We start from the raw sequence: 20,932 nt of genomic DNA, 5'->3' as shown, positions 1-20,932 counted from the left end.
TTCTGTGAACACCGAAAGAGGGTACCTCGGCAACCAATATCTGCTGGAAGTACACCCGAACGTCCAAGGTACAAGTGTCATACTAGGCACTTCATGCAAAAAGCACCCAAAGCGTCAATGCAAGCTTTATCTTATGGGTATTGAGCGGATTTCCGAGGAAAAGAAATAACACTCTTGGAGGAGGACGTGTACGTGCTTGGGCTAGTTTGGGCTAGTTGGCGCTTGTAATGCTTGTAACGACCGTAACGTGCGACCCAGCCGAACACAATGGATAGACACGCATCACAGCGCCTGTGACGTTTGTCTATGTGTATTAATCCATTGTGGTTGTGTAGCTGTGCTGCCTTGTGTCCTAAAGAATGAGAGCCTTCCTTCGGAACATCCGGATGCTTCACGAGGAATGGATCCACGCCGTTCTGGTTGGTAGGGATCGAAAAGCCAAAACACGATGACAAATGCGAACAGACGCTAATCTGAGATGTGCGCGGCTTCTTGAAGGTTTGCGCGCATCTGGGATGAATTTTAGCGCCTGGACGTACTACGTTCTTGAACGATCACACAGACATCCTTTATGGCTTGTCGCTTACGAAAGTTTATTACTGCGCACTTGCGTGCGCCTGCGGAGCCGTTTGTTAGCGCTTCAAAGCGGCGAGCTCGCCAGCTGCGCCTCCGTAGCAGTAATGCATCTTTAATGGCCGCTACACAGAGTGTCTTCACCGCCGCGCCACTGGCCGCTCTGGCATTGGCGACGTGCTTGTCGTGGCAACACGCCGCGCCCGCTGACGGTGCCGCTACAAACGCGTCGCGTGTCGTGACTAAGCTGAAAGAAGAATACTTCAACAAGTACGCAGGTTTGGTGAGCCTCGGCATCGTCCACGGGTCCGCCCAGAACGCTTACTTCGACGTGCTGCGGAGAATCGAGTCGATCACGACTTACGTAAGCACAATTTTATGCCGAGCGATAATGACGTTGCCATGTTGTCACATTGCCAGTTGTAGTTAGAGCCGATTATATGACCATCATCATCATATCATCCCCTGTGTTGCGACAACTGCACTCAGACCCTATGCCCTCCACCTAATTTCGTCACGCCGTCTCATCCGCTGACACTATCAGATGATTTTGCGAAGACTTTAAGCACATTTTAAAAAATTGCCTGTGGCAGATATCGCAATCTTAGTCTTTGAGCTCGAAGAGACGGATGTTACTTGCACGAGAAATCAAAATGCATACTCGACTATTTAACAAAATGCACTAATCAGGCTTATAGCTAACGACATTACGGACCTAATTGCAATTTACAAATTGTAGCGTTTGGGCTAGAATTGAGAGTGACCGAGCCAGCGGTTTGTGTCAGGAGAGCCATGTGCACTTAGCGCTCCTAGTTACGCAACTTTCAGCATGCCTCTGGAGTGATTTCTTGAGTACATGTCATGTAGTATATGCTTTTCCTTGTATAGACCTCAGCGCTGGTGACGTCAGCTTGACGCCGTGTTTTCGCGTATTTGGGCCGTGATGACCCAGAACAAATTCTCAAAACTTGCTTGCTTGAAACTTTGCTTTGTTTAAAATGTAGTGTAGTCCTTCTAGACCAGTAAACAATTGAGATTAAAAAGAAGATGAAGATCAGACGGCTCTAAAAATTTGTGACGTCACTGCGGGAACTTAGCGTCACAACCCTTCTTAGTTTTTGCGTCTTTTTTTTTTTTTTTGCTTACCAGGCTTACTTCTATGTAATCAGAGAGGCTGCTTTGCTGTTATAGAAGCGCACTTTATTAGCAGCTTAACCGATATATTTTGTTGCTTATAAAACAGTAATCCTGGGCTTTTCCTTGTCTATCGCTGCGCATTCTTCTATAGTTGCCTCTCACAAGGAACTCAAGTATGACGAAATTCGAGATTCACGGCGCACAAAAATTCGTTGTACACCACTTGGTAATACGTTCAAATGTAGTACATTGCACGAATAATGTTCGTGTTGTCTTGCACGTCCACGTTAAATGCTTAAAAATTTTTTTTTTCAACGCTGTGCAGTTCGGTAATGACGCGGTAGTGTGGGCCACGTCCGTCGTTTCTGAGTCAAACTGCAGCACAACGACACCTTTCGCCTTGGAGACGTGCGTTGCGAACAATAGCAAGGTGAGTGATGAAATCAGTCGACGAGCAAAGAAATGAGAAAACGAGTATGTCGTTAATTACGGGCTACGAATTACGGCCAATGAGTGCACGGGTTTGTAACCCATGGCTTAGCGGCTACGGTGTTGCGCTGCTAATCACGAGGTCCCGGGTTTGAATCCCGGCCACCGCGGCCGCATTTCGATTTGGCCTAAATGCAAAAAGCGCCCCTGTCCGGTGCATTGGGGGCACATTAAACGGTCACTGGGTGGCCTTAAACTAATGCGGAGTCCCCCATTATGGACTGCCTCATAATCGAGCGGTAGTTTTGGTGCGTAATACCCCCCCCCCCCCCCCTTCCCCATTGGTTTTTACGGGTGTGGAATGTTAATGTATACGGGTAACGTACAGTCCCGATCAAAAGTTTGGGTACGCATACACGTACTCGTGCGCTCTTGATTTCATGCCCCGGCTGCGAAACAAAAAGGACACATCGCGGCACCTTTGGTCCCCAAACTTTTGATCGCGACTGTACAGGTGAGGGGCGGAGTAATGTACGGGTGAGGAACGAGCTTGCAGCCAAGTTGAAGACAACGACGTCACGGTCATGCCAGACAGTGGTCGGAGTGTCGTTGCTAAATGAAGATTAAAGAGATACTGAAAAAGAATATTCAACGATAACAAGGAAGCTTGAAAGGAAACGAAAGACTGTGCAGAGGGCGATGGAACGGAAAATGATAGGCGTGAGGTTCAAATATATAGGGTGTCCCAACTATCATGCACCAAGATTTGAAAACACGCAAATTTCATGTAGCTGGACAGGACCAAGGTAATTCTGTTTGCCGTGCGTTGCTTGGAGATACTCGGATTATTTTTTGCATTCCGCTTAATTACATAATTAGTCTCAATAATGAGTCAACTTCTCAAATATTATAATTAGATGAAATGTGTCAATGAGAAAATTGTAGAGCAACATGAAAAACTTCCGATACAGCTTTCTGTTGCTCAATACGGGCTAGATAAAAGTGTTTTTTCCGACCGTGAAAGAAGCCCGAGAATACACGCAAGGTACCTCGAGCGTCCAGTTGCGCGGACCCAGGATGCTTGTATGCTACAAACTCAGTTTTGCTGTAGTTATACTGCTACTGCAAGCAGTACTGTAAGTAGCGCTTCTATGATGAGATGGCATTGGAATTGTTATGACATATGCAATGGATTTCGCTAACTGCTTTCTAAAGCATTGCTGGGTCATTTCTCTTTTTTTACTTTCAGCCTTCACGGGCATGCGTTATGGCGATCTACATCGGGCCTTTGGGAGTTCACCTATCCACTCAGTACTACCAATGCACAGATAGCTAATACGGATGACGTTTTGTTCGATGAAAAAAATGTTTGAGCTCCTTCTGTAGATGTAGTGCTAAGTTATATATATATATATATATATATATATATATATATATATATATACAGGGTGTCCCAGCTATCACGCAGCACAATTTAAAGAAAGAGGAACGGCGTTACGCGAAGCCAACCTAGTGCGCATTGTTTCCAGTACAGTGGAGTAGCCGCCGGTAATTTTTTCGTTACTGCGATTTAGTTAAGTAATTGTAATTAATTATCTAACTCGAGAAGTACTGCCCTAATTATCAATGTGTCAATGAGAAAGTTGTAGAGCAACATGAAAAACTCCCGATACAGCTTTCTGTTGCTTAATACGTTCTACATAAATGTGTTTTTCCGAGTGTGAAAGAAGCCCGCGAATACACGCAGAATTGCCGCGCGACTGGCCGCTCGAGGCACTTTGCGTGTATTCGCGGGCTTCTTTTACACTCGGAAAAACACATTTATGTAGTACGTATTGAGCAACAGAAAGCTGTATCGGGCGTTTTTCATGTCGCTCTACAACTTTCTCAGTGACACTTTGATAATTAGGCCAGTAATTCTCTAGTTAGGGAATTAATTACAATTAATTAAATCGCAGTAACGAAAAAATTACTGGCGGCTATTCCACTGTACTGGAAACAATACTCACTAGGTTGGCTTCGCGTAACGCCATTGGGACACCCTGTATGTGTATATATATATATATATATATATATATATATATATATATATATATAAACTTTAGCCAAGCATTAAAAATATGCAAAGGCTACTACGCAGCGTGCCGCAGCCCCAGTAGTTTGCCGCCTCCGTAGGGGCTGCAGCCCCCGTAGTTTGCCGCAGCCCCTGGCACGCCCCTGGCCCGCAGCGTGCCAGGGGCTGCGGCAAACTGGAGAAAGCCTAGTGATTTATAAATACATCAGAGAAACGGTTAAGCTGCTCGGCAAGACCCCCAGAATCGGCACGATCATCCGTGATCATCCGTTAAGGTGGTGACCTTAACGCTTCAAGGAGAGCAAGGGTTATAGATGTGAGGGTGGACCGTGTGGGTGCCGGGGCACGGCGGAAGCTTCGGCAACGAAGCTGCGCATGTGTCAGCGAGCGAGTGTTCTTAAGACCGCTCCGTCTCGGCACCCCAGATTTTGCCTTCACCGGAGGACCCCAAATCTCAAGCCCGAACCACTGCGGTAGAGCGAGAACGGCTCCGCGCTCTGAAGGCGCTAGGTTCCCTGCAATGAGCATCCACTACCACAGCCTGCCACGCGTTGCTACCACATAGACTGTCACACGACTGGTGATCTGCTTCGTTGACAGATGTAGTTGGCATAAGGACGAATAAGGTCCCAATGTGTATGTTAAGATGGGACAGCGGGCAAATCACCGAGGGTACCGCTCAAGGTTCAGGGAGCGCGGTAGTTTGAGGGAGTTATGTAATAGTTTTCCGATTGACAATGTGGTGTTGTTCAATAAATTGGTTCAATGACCTGGGGCAAGAAGATGCATCCGCGATCACGCGGAAGCGTCCCTGAGGCGGACTGTGACAAAAAAAAAAAAAACGGCGTAGGAGGTAGGAGGCAATCACGCCCGCTGTAGATGCGGACAAAGCGGTGGGTTTGGCGTATTCCTTGAGATGGTCAACGGGCACTACGATGAAACCGCGGTTATCAGCAGGTGTCAGTGGTAGAAACCCTTTGAGATCAATGCCGACACGCTCAAATAGCCAGGACCATGTCGGGGCACGGTATAAGATGCAGACCAGCGGGCACCGATCGATTGGTGAGACGGAGATCTCAGGTGTTGGCGATCGAGTGAATAAAGTTGCGGACCTAGCTGCGGAGGAACATGCTACGCAAGTATAGTATCGATGTCAGAAACGTTAGTCAATTGTTTTTGGAGCGTACGATGTACGTAGGCGTACCATTAGCATAAACTAACACGCGAACAGGAAATGTCTGATCAAAACGCCTGCTAGATGCAAATGCGTATGTGAAAGTGTGACGTGTAAGCTCTTTGTAGACGATTTATAAGCACGAAGTAGTTCCAAGTGTACATTTTGGGGTCTGCATGAACGAAGTCACTGCTACAAGTGAACCTGGAAATGGAACAATGCATTGGAGTAGTTTCGGAACTGTTGGCGTTTGAGTTTATGCTGATAGTCTACAGTTTAGCAACAGTGTCCTCTGGTAGCGCTATGCGTATGTGCCAGTGCGAACCTGGATGTTAGGAACGCGTTGAAGGCAGTGTAATGGGCCGATACAGAAGCCAGCTATATGAGATGACAAATGTCGGGTAGCTTTGGCGGGTAAAAGCGGCCGTTGACGTATCAGTCATTGTAAACCAGGCTTCTCCACAAAGGGTCCTTGGGTTTACTAGGAGATTCATAACACACTCGTACATTTGTGAAGATTGATCTAGTTTCTCAAGAGCGCGCGCGCGCACGATTGCGCGTCTTCGCTCCCAATGCGCGTCAAATGTAGGGCAGCTGTATCTGCCGCACGGAGCCCATGAGCAAGATGGCGTCCGGGTTCCTGCCGACCACGCAGAACATGAAAGGGTGGTCGACGGCGAACTCGGTCAGCTGTTCGCTTCCTCCCTCTGACGTCATCAGCTTCTGTCCCTTCTCTTTGACGCACACCACGGCGCAGTGCATCGCCTGCAAAAATAGGTGGGTTATGTCTTAATTAAGTGTTGCTGATATCTTTTTTCGTGGTTCATTAAGCCGCATTATTCTATTTGGGTTTATTGCCTGTCTACTGTCTGTATCGTTCTTTGCTGGCATAGGTTAGAACCCTTAATTAGAGAAATAATTCTGTATGTTGACGATGTGTAGTAATTGATTTTGAATGTGCTGCTAGCCTTAGAAACGTCTGACCATGTTCTCTGAGCGAATCGGAAACGATGAAACTCTTGATCATCTGATTAAATGAATGATTTCATATCTCAATGGGGTTTACATCACAAGGCAACATCTAGGTAGTAGAGACTCCTCAGTGAGGCGCTTCCAAATAATTTGCGCCATTTGGGATTCCCTTGACATGCACCTGTGTCTCAATACACTTGTTTTCGCATTCGGCCTGCTGCATTCGGAATGCTGCTGTATACCGGGGTGTTCCATCGCGGATATTCCTAAGAATGTATTCGCAAGAACTTCATATTGCTCGTCCTATACACGAAGAAAATGGGATGAGCACGTTGCAGTAAAATAAACGATATAGCGAACAGCAGTCTCATCTCATTCGTATCTCATCATCTGAGGTGTTGTTTTTGTGAAAGTAAGTTTCAAAAAGAGATCGCAGGCCTGTTTGGTTTAGTGTATTAAAGTCTTGAACAAGGATTCTAAGCTGTGCTAAAATCAAACAATGTGTATTGTCACGTTGTAGGCACGGTGAACAACACGGTATCAAAATCTGTGAGTCACGAAAGTAACTCTTAACTGGGCGAAACCATGCAAAGAAAAAGCTGACACTCAAAGCACAACGATAGTGGCAAGCACAGTGGGAGATCGTTGAAATCTTATCTGCGGGTCACACTTGGCTCATCATAATTTATAATTGGCTCATCGACCGTTCCAGCGTATAATCGCTGGTGCTCGCCCAGGTGATATAATGTATACTTGCGTCGCGCGTGCAATCTGATTACAAAAGGTTCAGCGACAACACAGACAACAGATAGAATCGGCTACAACGTTCTAGAATGTTCTGATACATCCAGGCGCTTCTTCGCCGATCGATGACGTTTAACATTTTTTAGCATGGGGAAAAGCAGTCACCAAAAAAAGATAAGTGCACATGCCAATATCATCACGTGCGCAACTGCCCATGCGAGTCCGGTGCTAACAATATTTATTTGACTGTAGCAGGTTGAGTACGTTTTCGTAGTCAGCCAAGGCGAAATTTGCAGAAGTCTCCAGCCTTGAAGGAAGTATGGCAATACGTCTCTGCGAAGAAGTTTCTGATTTCGGGACATGTGCGTCGCTATACCGTTGGTAACATCGGTAACAGTATATGTCAGTATATGTATAGGCCCGATCACAGTCGCGCGATGGGGTTCGGCCATCAGGCCGATGGGGTCTGCGAGCGAGGCCCGGCGAGGCTCAGTGCGACGTATAGTTTTCCGAACGGTGTGGTTGTCCCGCTGTAACTGTGTTCCAGCAGGCTGTGCACCTGTGCTGTGTTTTAAACACGAAGTTTGAAAAGGGTGGCGTGTCTCGTCCTTGAGTAAGGTATATCTTGTTTCTACTATTCAGCCGACAGTTTATCATGGCTACGTACAAACTGACTCCGATTCAGGTGCTGTGGAGCCCTGAAGACCACGGTAACGTGTGTGCGTGGGTAGCGTGCTTGGCCGGGAAAATTTTGTCTGAAGTCAGATGCAGAATCCTCGTTCAGGAAAAGTCACTCTTCGAGCTGGGTACGTTTCGAACGAACAAAGTCCGCACAAGCATTATTCTTGGCCTCATATAGTGTTCATTTTGAGCTGCCCATAATCACATAATTGAAGTTGAATTATATCCAATAGATGTTGTGTACAGGTACTCCTTGGAAATAACGTTGGAGTGCCCAAAGGTGGCAGCGTACTTGTTGCAGAGAATAAAGCTCACGAATGAAATGGATTAGTGCAAGTTCACGCTAAGATTACGAATTAATCCGAAACTGAATGGTGAGTAGCGGTCTTTCCACGCCAATCGCTTGCTCTCAAGAAGTGTTATGTTTACTTATTACGCCGAACATACTGATTGTTACTGTAGCCTTTCAGTTTCCTTTGTCCTCAAAATGGAGTATTTTAAAGGGCACTGAAAGAGTTTTTGATCTGCCACGGGGCGTGCCTATTTGCTCCTCTTGCACACTGTTCTAGTGACGGCGCCGCAGAATTTTATTGCCCATGTCCTTTTGTTGGTTCGGCGTACTGTTTGCGCGTAGTTAAACGTAGTACGTCTACATCCATTTTATAGAATTATGCGCGAATCAAAATGCGCTTGTCGTGACCAGCTGGAATACCTAGAAATTTAAGAAGAAATGTCAGCACATGCCAGCCATCGTAAGAGGGGTGAATGTTTACAGGGGTACCTGTTAATACACTCGTTCGGCTCTCAGGGTGTCTGTCACGAGTGTCGCTATGTTTTCCTCAGATGTCACTGACAGACGCAGGTATTGGAAAACCATATTTGTCCCCACTGAGGACTCGATTCCGGATCGGAGACATGTGAGCCGTCGTCCCAATATCATCATCGTCATAATAAGTGGGGTCGTCCTGCTGTCACCGTCGTGGCATGGTTGTCGTAATGTCATCGGCGCTGTACCGTCCCGATCGGCGTCATGGTGATGCTGTCATTATCGTCGTGACGTCGTTGTTGACGTGGCACTGCCGTCATGCCTTCATCATCGTCGTTATTCGTCATGCTTCCCATCGATGTCGTCTTTATTGTCATGTCGCCTCCGTCATTCCGGCTTCGTTGTCGCCGTACTTTCATTGTTGTCCTGCCAATCGCCTCGTCATGTCGTCATAGTCGTATCTTCGTAAAGCCGTCTTGGGCGCCAATAAGCCAGCGATAGCCGTTTTGGATGCCACTTGAGGTTACATTGTGCGAACTTTTGAATATTTTCTTACGTTTCCATACCTGTGAAACGTGGTATCCCTTGGTGCCCACGATTCCCGAAAGGTCCGCGAATCCCGTGAAGACGTCTTTGATGCCCATCGAAGAAAGGGCATCTTGCATGTCGATAACCTGCGCCATGGTAAGAGACCAGTCGTTTCTTTTCAGCGGTACTCCTGTTGGGAAGCGGTAAAAGTTGGAGCCTGAATGGACGTCGATATGATTATTCAATGCAAAAGGAAGGAACACAGGGCAAGCTCACGTACAAAAAAGAACGCCGGCTAGTGCCTTTCGTTTGTGTTTTGCGTACTCACGCTGTTTGCTACATTATGAAATATTACCTGGTGACCTTTCTCTTAGATGCGACTCACTGTGTCGAAAAAACTACTGTTTCTTGCAGATATCTGTTTGGCTGCAGTTTTGCCTGTCCGTGAAGTTATAACAGTTGTACCAAGTTTAGGTCCAATCAGTGCGAACAGTTTCGCAGAGAAATGATTTGGTAGAAAGTGCCAATGTGTTACACGAGAAAAATAGATTGTCGTTGTCTATGACAATCGTATACGGGATGCAACAATAAACATACGTAGCACATAAAGTCGTATAAAATGTATGATTATCTAGGCATATGACATCGTAATGATACCCACGGTACACACGGCGTCGTAAATATGGCCAAGACAACAGTTGCGAGGAGAATATGGGGGCGATGGTCACATGCAACGCCGCTGAGTGAACCCATCGACCAACGTCCATGCTGTTTGGCTAGCATAGGCGAACACAAACATTGTCATTCTTTTCCGTGCGCTCGATTATTAAGCTCTCGATAGCTTCATTGCCACTCTAGCGACTTTTCGTGGCCGTTGGCTGGTAATGGAATTTCTAACCGAAACCAAACTTATTGGCCGGGACATGTGGTGAGGGTGGGATGTCTGACGGGAAGTATGTTTCTCACCGAGTAGGTGACGGAACGGTCGTGATGCCGACGAATCAGCTTATATTACCATCTGTACATGCACTACAAGTACGCCGGTGGCTAACTTTGTTCTCTACGGAACTACGCAATGAGACAACCAAGGTGCCTAAATAGCCTCAGCAAAACAAATACTCGGATTCGTGCGCATATTCCGCTTGTTAAAGCGCGGCCTTCTTTGCCTTCTCCTGCTAGGTTGAACGTGTCTAATCGGTCGGTTTCTCGCTGACTAAAGTGGGCCGATCGTGGAGGCTGTGTAAAAGCAAAGGGGGCTATTCCTCTAGACAGCGTTATGCGAGGTCACTTGGGGTCACATGGGTCACATGGAAGGGGGTTTCCCAGTCGCGGGGGCGCGAACGGGTGGTTAAGGCTAGACACAAAAACCCGCATTTCTATCAGTGTTAGTGCTGCGCCAGTCGTGGGAAACTGTTGTAGTTACTGTCGTTGTCAGCCCTGTTGGTCATGATAAACGAGAACCAACTAGCACACCTTAGAGCTCTACTGGAGATGTTTGCTCCGTGGACAGTTAAAGAACAATATTGGCCCTAATAAAACTGAATGTCTTGAATCGTGTGTCTGTACATTATCTCCGAGTTCCACGGCCCGAAGACGAAAGGAGGAGGACTGATTAGAAAAGACCACGAATTTAAGTCTAAGAAAAGGAGATTGGCGAACTGGGCTATACTTGGTACTGGTTCAAACAACAGCGTAACAAACACGGGCAGTGAAGGGACGCAATACGACAACACGGCGCCGACTATCAACTGACGAATTTATTTGTGCCACTGCCCCGTCTTATAACTGACATGCTGTCTCACGGCGTAGGTTTGTTGCCGAACAATGCGAAAATGAGCTAAGAATAGGGGTAGTACGAAAGAACAGAAGGCAGCAGCGTGCCCACGGCATACCTGCTTGGCGCAGAATCGCGGCAAGCTGACAGCCACTTCGCGCTCATCCTTCAGTTCGTCCAGGTAGCGTAGCAGCAGATCTCCGGTCAGCTTCTCCTCCAGCAGCGCCAGCCCGTCCAGTTTGCGGGGCAGGAAGATGATCATCGACTTGTTTCGGCGCCGGTACCTGCAGTTGGGACGGGGAAATGTCCAGTTGAGGTCCGCGTTGACCCGCCGCGGTGTTCGCGGTGGCTATGGCGTTTACGACTGCTCAGCACGAGGTCGAGGGTTTGATTGGCGGCCAAATGAGTCGAATTTCGATGAGGACGGAAGTCAAAAACGCTCGTATACTTTTATATCAGTGCACACTAAAGAACCCTGAGGCGGTCGAAATAATTCGGGGCTCCTTCACTACTGCCGCCATGGTAATCACTCTACAGTTATAACGGGTTCGAGTTTACAATTTTAATTTCGTACTGAATTTGCTCCGTTTTTTCTAAACAGGGCCCTCGATCTTGATCGAACACTTTCCAGAATCTTAATTTTTCGAATTCTGCTAAATGCAGATGCAAGAAGCTGTGTCACCAGGTGAAAAATATATTTTTGTTTTCTTGGAATGTGGGTACCGAGGCCATCCTCTATCCTTTCGGTTATAGTGGGCATTGGAAATTAAAGGGCTGTTGGATTAAAGTGCGGTATTAGTAGAGATGTTGATGGCACTTGAAGCCATTGCGTTTCAAAAATATGGAACACAAGTAAGATCGCAAACATTAAACCTAGGAAAACAGCACCAGGAGACCAAAACAGGCGGAGTGCTTGGTTGACTTTTTCCTGCAGCCTTCTGCGCGTAGTTTGTTCAAAACGTTAATAAGATTGCGTTTATTCTATTCAAATTCAAGACAACGTCCGAGGCCACGTTCAGCATGAACCTGAGCTGGTATGAATGCGGTGACCTGGAAGCTATTTTTACATATTTTGCGTGGCCTATAAGTGCTAACGCAGGAAAAAGCATACATTAAAAGCTAGAAATCCCTTAGCATACAACATATAACGGATGAATAACGCATGACCCCAAAACACTAAATAGCCCTTGAGAAACTTCGAGGAACACCTAGCAGATTTATGCAACCTTTAGTAGGAATATACGCGTATGCTAAAGAGAGCTTTAGCTGTTGAGTGCATATATAAAATGAAGAATGGAAGTCGCCCATTGCTCCAGGCATGTCCACTTTGTTGGAATTTTGAGCATTAGCACTGGTTTTGAGATATTCGGCCCCAGAGACAATGTGTCGTGACTTGAAGTTTGCGGGTGGGCCAACTTGAAGTTTAAGGGTGGACCAACTTGAAGTTTAAGGGTGGCCCAACTTGAAATTTGGGGGTGGGCCAACTTGGGAGCGTAAAATTTCAATTGTCCACCCCCAAATTTCAAGTTGGCCGACGTCGAAATTTCAATTCACACACCTCCAAATTTCAGTTGGCTCGCGCCTGCTATAAGCCTCCCCATGCACTTTCTATGGAGCCCTATGCATCTCTATGGGTATTATATTTTTAGTTTATTTTGTTTAAATCATTCCTTATCACTTATAAAGCTACCAATCATCTAAATTTACACTATTATAACGATTAAATGTCTTAACTTCGCAAATTACGCATTTTTGTGCAGATACAAGACTTACACTTTTCACGTGACGGAGCTGGGGTACTCGTCAAGCTTGGAATGCTTACGCATTAAAAGAAGCTAATCATTAAAACGCTTTCATGCACCCCCAAAAAGTAGTATTGAATATTACTGTAGCTAAATTGCCTCATCACAATTAAATACTTATGTAAGATAAACAGATATTTTTTGTGCAACTTTTCATCGGGGAACAGAAAACGCACTCTTGTGCCGCGCGTATTCTGCGGCCGCCCGCCCTCGTGTGCCCTCGCCAATATGGCCGCCGGTGGCTTTACTCGCTCCCGTAGGCGGATGCAGTGGCTGCCACTCCCCAGAAGTTCTAGTACATAACCTCTTTGGACGCGAGGCAGCCCGAGCTTCAATGTATCTCTGGACAATAGTCTGGAACGACGTGCACCATCTGCCCCACGCAGTCTGCGCATGCGTAGGCGCGCAGACGCGAGCATGCACTGCCAGGCAAGCCTACATGGGGTGTGACCTTTAGACTGAGGCTGCGTTGCTGTCTGTTCTTTGACATTCGATACCGACCATAATACCGTTGCTGTAAGAGAACCATTGTGGAACTCCCCTTACCAATTTCGCCGCAAAGTACCAACAATCTGTAATCAATATCAGAGATAGAGTAGTCTCTGAAACTCCCGGTAACTTTCAGGTGAAGCTTAGCGAATCGATTGAAGCAGGTCGTGCGAAGAGAATCGTACTTGAGCTCCAGCGCCGTAGCGTCGATCTCGGCGAGCTCGGCCATGGGAAACTGGCCCGTCTGATGCATCATCGCCACCGTGCGCGGGACGTGGGGCGAGGAACGGAAGGTTCCCGGCGCGGTGTCCTGAAGGCGGAACTGCCACTTCCAGTCGCCGCGCAGGTACGTGAGGCTGGCCAGCACCATGGACGAGGTGTCGGTCACCGAGCGCTCGGGGAACACGACACCGCACTCGAACGCCGACAGGTAGTGCAGCCACTCGTTGGTGCGGTCGCGCACGCCGGCGGCGTCCTCCACGAAGCTCACGTACCTGTGGCAGCACGATCTCTCTTTTAGACGCCGCAGCGTTTTGTTTTCACAATAACATTTCTGATAAACATTACATCAGCTCTTGAATTAAGGTTACAATATAATAACACTATTTATTTATTTCGGACGGCAGATTACCGTGAAGGTCACAGCATTCACCATTCTCAGTACAATACTCCTGCTAGAGAATTGAGCTTCCTGCAGTGATCCCGAAAAAAAGAAGTTATGAATATGCAATACACATGTTGGAATACATAGGGGGAAGCGAAGAACTCGGTAAGCTATTGATTAAATACTATCGAATAATCGAAATGGCGGCCGCCGTGGCCGGGATTCGATCCCGCGACCTCGTGCTTAGCAGCCTCACACCATAGCCATGCACTAAGCAACCACGGCGGGTAGCAGGGTCTTTTAAGAAAATGACTGTGGTCCTACACTCTCGACAGAACGCAAATGCTGAACCTCCCATTTCCTGGCTCAAGATAATTCCGCCGCTCCTTTCGGGGCTGTTGCTTTCAATAGGTAGAGGAATGGATGCCTATATTCCCGATCGAAATAAGTATAAAATTAAGAGAGAAATTAGCGCTTAAACTTCATGCGGCATCTGGTGTCAAATTTGAGAATCGCAAGCGTATACCAGTGGCCTATGATGTCGAGCAGCATGGCACGCCGAAGCCATGACATTAGCCGCATCCGGGTTTGAGAGCATAAACTGAGTCTACATATATGCAGTAATTATTGTCAATGATACTGCAGTAGCTGCATACGTACGGACTCTAGTCACTTTATAATGCGCCAACTACAATAGACGTAACGCAACGACTCGGCTAATCTCGTTTGCTCCGTGGTCACTGCGTACTTGAGGTCCACATCGAAGGCCTTGGCCAGAGACGGCAACTCGTTGATGGTGTTGTCGTCCGGGGGCCTCGCACGCAGCTGTATGCGATTATTGAGCGTGAAGTACGGCCGGAACATCGAGGGACGGGCGTAGGCGTGCCGGAACACGTGCTTCTGCACGAGGGATGCACACGCGGGTGTCAAACGTGCGCAGTACCTTGCGAGTAATTACAGCAAAGCAAAGCAAAGCAGACTAGGAGACTTTTGTGTCCAAGGAATCACCAGGTCGTGAACTACAATAGTGGTATACATTGAGCTGATGGCTCAAACACTCCAGAAAAACGCAAGGTTTCCTCAAACGACGAATCATGGATATGCTTCTTTTTTTCCCCCATGTTTGGCATGTCACTACTGCTGCGATTACCGTCAGCCCTCTACCGGTGCGATAAAATATTATTGCTGTGCCACCTGCGACTTAGAATGTAGCCTTCACAAGTCCGTAACTCTTTCCGATTGGAATGGCGGAGTTCACAATATGCGACCATTGTAAACTGTCAAGGTAGAACACCTCCTCTTCCACTGCACCCGCTTCGACGTTGCCTTCGACGTCCAACGTGTGTCTTCTTTATGAAACATCGTTCCAGCGCACATTTAACACGGACGATAAGAGAAACACAACACGAACGCCGGTGATCCGGCGTTAGTGTTGTCTTTCTCTTTGTGCGCTGGAACGATGTTTCATAATACTAATCACAACCAACTATTCTGCTAATCACAACCAATGATTTTAAAAAAAAGTTCTGTATGATCTAGCGTACTACCAGCATAAATTTAGAAGCAAACAACTTTGAAACTACTTGAATGCGTCGTTCCGTTTCTAAGTTCATCTGAATTTGTAACGGCGGCAAGATTCACGACATCAGAACGGGCACTAGGGACTACTCCATGCTTAGAAACCGACTATGGAGCGATTGCACTTTGTACTTTCATGCAATTATGCCAAACAACTGTTCTCATCAGTTATTTCCTGTTTGCATTTAAATTTATGCAACGGTATACATTCTCGGATACACTGCACGCGAGCACCAGTGAGTGAACAGACTGGATTAGACAGTGACACACGTGTAAATAGTGAACGGACTTGGTTCGTGAGCTTTCCTTCGACGACCGACGACTGTGTTCGCCCATGTCACTGTGATTTGATTATGCCTGTATTTCCGGGCACAAGTTCGCAAAACAAAGAGTTCACTTGATAACTCACTTTTTCGGCAATGTTTAGTTCTTCACCGCCACTAGATTTGCTGGAACCACCTCTTTGGATTGAATTATCCAGAAACTTAAAATTCCTAGAAACATTTCTTTATCTTAAAAAAAAAAAAATATACGCTGGAGTCTCTGGAAACGCTTTGTCCTTGAACATATCTTTGGACTCTTTGTATTTTGTATTTGTCTTTGTATTTTGGACACTTTTCCACGTGTCTTCAAAGGGGGCTGACGACGTTTATTTAGAGCAGCTGGCTTCTGGAGAAAAAGGCGGCGAAAGCTAACTATCGAGTGGGGGCGGTTAGCATGCACATTTCTTTCTTCTTGTGCCTCTGCTCTTGAACTGTCTGCACTACTACAAGTGACAATATGCTTACGTACATTGTTGTATATTTGCCTGTTGCTGATTTTTTCAGTTTACTTTGTGAACTTCAACTATGTGTAATTCGTATGTTCGCATACTATTCCGCCTAAAATTTGTGTGAAATTCACTTACTGATACAAGGTCTGTCGCGTTTATGCTTATTATTTGGTGGATCCCCGGACTAACCGATAAGGTCAGGGTGCCAGCCACTGGTGTGTATTGCCTTACGGCGTTGCATACAAATGAATGAACGAACGAACGAACGAACGAATGTATAAACGAATGAATGAACGTGAAAATTAAACCTGCAGGTCTTGCGGCGGGCATTGTATGTGCATGGCGCTGGCGATCTGCTCGGCAGAAGCCCCGGCAGCTATCGAGTAGAGCAGCGCCAGCGTGGTCTCAGTGGCGAGCGGCGAGAAGACCACGTTGCTCGACGGCTCGCTTCTCGACTCGAGCAAGGTCTGCAGCAGCTCGACCATGAACTGCGCAATGCTCCGCCGCATCTCGGCCGGGTCGGGCTCGGATCTGTGGCAGATTTGAACGACGACAATTTAGCGAATCCACCGTGTGGGTTTCTAAAATGAACACCCAGATTCAGTGCAATGCTGCAATCTAAATGACGCGAAGCTTGTTTGAGTTAGAGCTATAGGTGACAGCAGTAGTGCACCCACTATCCCTAGTAATAACCTGGCTGCAAACTTTGTTGCAATGGCTATCCATCGAGCGGCCACGCTCGACGTGGAGTTATCTGTTGCGAATGGGTCGCTATCGCTTTAATGCCTTTAAAGCTAGATACTCCTTGTGCCACCTTGGCTCATTATTGATTCAGGGGTATTGGCCACGAATTGGCACATACCCAGCTGCACATACCAGTGGCCCAAGTGGTCTCTTCGGGCAGATGCTCAGATGTTGTCTATTCAGGCATATAGCAGCAAGTTGTCTATTAAGGCATATATCCCGTGGCACACACCCTCTGGCACACACCCAGTTACTCAAGTTGTCTACAGTAGCAGCTAACGCCCGCTGAGTGTGGGGAAGAGGTACATATAGGTTCGCCTTATAATTGCTTTACTGTCTTATGGCCCAGGACGAGATTGTGATGATTATTAACGGGGAGCTTCTATACAGTAGCCCATCGCGAACAACGGCGTACGTCGGCGAAGACGATATGCACCGTCAATGCCGCTGGAAAGTTCATGGAAACGCTGTCGGCAGACGTCAATCAATCAATCAATCAATCAATCAATCAATCAATCAATCAATCAATCAATCAATCAATCAATCAATCAATCAATCAATCAATCAATCAATCAATCAATCAATCACCTTCCTTTCACTTATAAATGAGGATACAGGACAAAAAGCGTAGGAACAGCCTGTCTGAGTGCTGCTCCCTTTTTGTGCGAGTGCGTGGTTAATGACTGCGGTTTCGACACTCCTCGTTCTCCCCTTATGGCACATGTTTACTCGGCTCGTGCCCGCTGACGATGAACACATATGAGAAGCAAAAGAAAGAAAACTACAATTTTGTCTCGAATTTACTGATTTTACGGCTTAACACTTGAAGACAGACGTCGCTGATACGCGCGCTATAGTCGATCTTCAGGCACACGGCGTGAATAGCTAGGCAGCACAGAGACATTGTGGCACAAAAAACGCCTTTCATGCTGTCTCTGCGTTGTCCTCCGTTCATGCTTTATACCAGAAGATACAAAACGAACTTGCGCAAGCTTCCTTGTTATTGTTTGCCTATTCTTTGTTTACTGAGTTTCAACTTTCACATACGTCATCATAGTTAACAGATAAACACCTCAATGTTGAAGTTGAAACCTCATTGCCCGACAAGGCCCACACTCGTGGTGACGTAGCATATTCCTCCGAAGGCTATACTAGAACCCTCCAAAAGACAGGCAAATATGGCACACGCACGTGTACGCAGTTAATAATTAAAAATGAACAAAATAAGACAGAAAAGAGCTGCCAGCACTGGAGGTAGAAAATAACTAGGAGGGAGCGTCACGGGATAAAATCTAAGCCAGAAAATGTCGGCCCACTATGTGATCACATCACGGTGTCGTCGGCGTATTACGCCACCGCACTAGTCCCGCTCAGCGCACGCTCTGTCGAACAGACAACGGCTGTGACAGCCGCACGGGTATATTAGCATGAAGTGCGCACTGAGCATTCGGCAACTCATCCGAACGAATGCGCATCGATTAAAGCCTACCGCGAACCAAGCACACTGGGTAACGCAGGCTCTCGGGTTCGGCCAAACTTGCGAGAAAGAGCAAATGAGATGGCTCTATAGGACGGTTGGCTTGCGAAGGCTGACTGTGTGAAGCAACGCCCTACCCCCAAGTTCATTTCCTTCCTCCATGCTACCAGCACTGTCTTTGTTCTAAGATTGGTCACGCAATGATGCGGCAGGGTTGTGCAGCAGCGCTCACATTCCTGCGCATTCGCCGAGTCGGCGCACGCCGACCAGGCAGAAGCGATAGCTGTCCGACATCGACGACGAGCTGTTGTACTCGTCCTGCTGCTCGGACTGGCGCCGGGTCGGAGTGCCCGACATCTCCTCCTCTTCGTCGACTCCGACGCTGCCGTCTTCGTCGCTGGGGCGCCTCCGGCCGAGTTTGCGCAAGCGTCGATACATCCTTCAGGTAGCGTCCTGTCGTGAATATGTGTCTTTGGTCAAGCAAGTCTCACGAAAATACGTAAGGTGCAACTTCGGCTAAAACTAAATTCACATAGGACAGTTTGGCGCTTTAATGCATCAGTAACACGCACCAACTAGCCCAACAAAAAGTCCTGCTAGACTGTAGTCCATCGGCAGAGAAGGGGGCTGGATTGTCACTGACATACGTAACTTGAAGAGATAAGGCAGGGACAGGCAGATAGGTAGATTACGATGTAGCTGCACGTTAGCAGCTGACATAGGTAAGGGGACTATTTGCCGCCACTATACGGTTCAAAGAGGACGTCATCAGTAATTATAGTCGTCATCATGATCCTGCTCATCATAACCAATTAACATTCATCTTACTATAGAAGAAAGTTACAGAGAGGTGAATTACGGCGTCCTCGAAAAACAAACTTCGAGGTTGAAGAAAAATTTGTTCTGGTACAGCGTTCGAACTTGGTACCAATGCATTTTCGGAGTGGTCGCTCCATTATCTGAGCAAAAAGCGGGCATTTGAGCAGCGCGAATCCGCAATAATTGACAACTCTAAATGCTGAAAAATTTCACTCTACTTTGAAAATTTACGCAGAAATAATCCAATTCATTCGTTCAAGCTTCCAACACTTCTGTAGCTGTCAGTAAGTTTGGACTCGGACTGCCAACTGCTCGCCTATGTTAGAGCGACTACTTCGGCAATGCGTTGGTTTATTCAAGCTATAGTAGGGAGTGCAGCTTCGTAATTAGGTGCTTTCAGAAAATGGCGTCGCGCAAGACATCGAGAGAATCATAATGGCAACGACATGGAAGCCAATGGCGATTTTCGCAAATCAATGACTGAAGAAACGGTTGCTCAAGGATATTCTAGAGCGTATCAAACGGGGGTTAAGGAGCAAGTTAAAAGGCGCGGGCCACACAAAAAGGGCTGAATTAAAGCTTCCATATCGAATCTGACATTCACGCGACATTTTAGAAGACCGGCGCTCAAACGCACTGTTCCTCGTTCCAAGAAAATCAGCTGCCGGAACTTGTTAACTGGACCACCGGAGAATAATATACAGCCACGTTATAGGACGAGATGAACGTATTTTCCATCGTGGCCAAATAACACACGAACAAATTAGGAACTTAGGACTAACTAAAACGCCTTCTTTAGTTTCCTCGTTCAACACTTTGTCTCCATGATATTGACTTCTAAGCTTATTTTTAGACCTACGCCGTTTTAGATCGCAGCTCTTAGGCGCCCGTTTCTTCGGCGAGCGTCGGCGGCGTAACCTAGCGAACGAGCACAGCGAAGGATGAAAGCGAACGCGTAGCGCAGCGGGAGATGAAAGATGGCGATAGCGAAGAGAACGCGAAGGAATGGAGAAAGCGTAAGAAAAGCGTAGTGCCGCGCAAGACGGACTTTGTGGCGATGATGGCTACGAGATGGCGCCAGAGTAGCGCGCTTGTATGGAAGCAAAGCGCTGCATGAACGGAGGTCTGTCTGCGACGGCTGCTGTGGATCGCACCCACGCATCACGCACGCGCTGCCTCTCGCGATCTCCCGATTAGCGATGCAGTCGCGCCATACTTCGCTCCGTTTGCAACGTGCCGCACGAGACAGATTGTCCGCGCCAGCCAATATATCGCGAAATGAAAACACGTATACAGCTGTGCTCAGATTTCTCACTAGGGAGTATCGTAATTATCTGTGATTTTTTTTAGTGACAGGGTACTAACTGCGCGAATTTGCACTCTCGTGTTAGTGCTCGTAAAGAGCATTTTGCCTAATAATTTCCCGTTCGGGATTCATTTGTCTATGGCAGTACATATTGAATGCTATAAAAAGTGATTGTTTGGTGCTCCTAATCAAGCGTCGGTTTCGCAACAATTTCGAGTGCGTGTTCACTTACTTAAGCAACATAGTGTTCGGGCGCTAATTAGAAGATGTGCCGTAAATAACACAGAAATGCCTGATGGCTCTACCCGTGACAAATATGTTCAAGGTCATAAGTGAGCAAATATGTAGTGATGCTTTAAGGGGAAAACAAGAAATGAGTTATCAACTACCAATAAGGGTACCTAACTGAGGTACGATGGTAAAATTTGAAAATGGGAGTTAACGTCACCATCCGAGGAACATACCTGACGAGTAGGCCTTCTTCTTCTT

At 47.0% G+C, this 20,932-nt stretch overlaps 2 protein-coding genes across 2 annotated transcripts; one reads left to right on the top strand and one right to left on the bottom strand.

The window, feature by feature from the left end:
- Positions 1-335: 335 nt before the first annotated feature.
- LOC125946646 (uncharacterized) lies at positions 336-3,530 on the top strand. The gene is made up of 3 exons (XM_049670345.1): positions 336-937; positions 2,036-2,140; positions 3,389-3,530. The coding sequence occupies exons 1-3, from the start codon at positions 572-574 to the stop codon at positions 3,473-3,475; spliced, it is 558 nt and encodes a 185-aa protein (XP_049526302.1). The 5' UTR covers positions 336-571; the 3' UTR covers positions 3,476-3,530.
- Positions 3,531-5,966: 2,436 nt separating this feature from the next.
- LOC119458763 (leukocyte elastase inhibitor-like) lies at positions 5,967-18,981 on the bottom strand. Its single transcript, XM_049670962.1, has 7 exons — positions 18,551-18,981; positions 16,406-16,628; positions 14,496-14,647; positions 13,329-13,637; positions 10,971-11,136; positions 9,117-9,224; positions 5,967-6,152 (listed from the first exon to the last, which is right to left on the bottom strand). Exons 1-7 carry the CDS (start codon positions 18,754-18,756, stop codon positions 5,967-5,969), a joined length of 1,350 nt encoding a protein of 449 aa, XP_049526919.1. The 5' UTR covers positions 18,757-18,981.
- Positions 18,982-20,932: the final 1,951 nt, after the last annotated feature.

Source organism: Dermacentor silvarum, chromosome 7, assembly GCF_013339745.2.
Source record: "Dermacentor silvarum isolate Dsil-2018 chromosome 7, BIME_Dsil_1.4, whole genome shotgun sequence".
NCBI classification, from domain to species: Eukaryota; Metazoa; Arthropoda; class Arachnida; order Ixodida; family Ixodidae; genus Dermacentor; species Dermacentor silvarum.
Note: the sequence above shows the minus strand (reverse complement) of the source record. Positions and strands in the feature narration are given on the sequence as shown.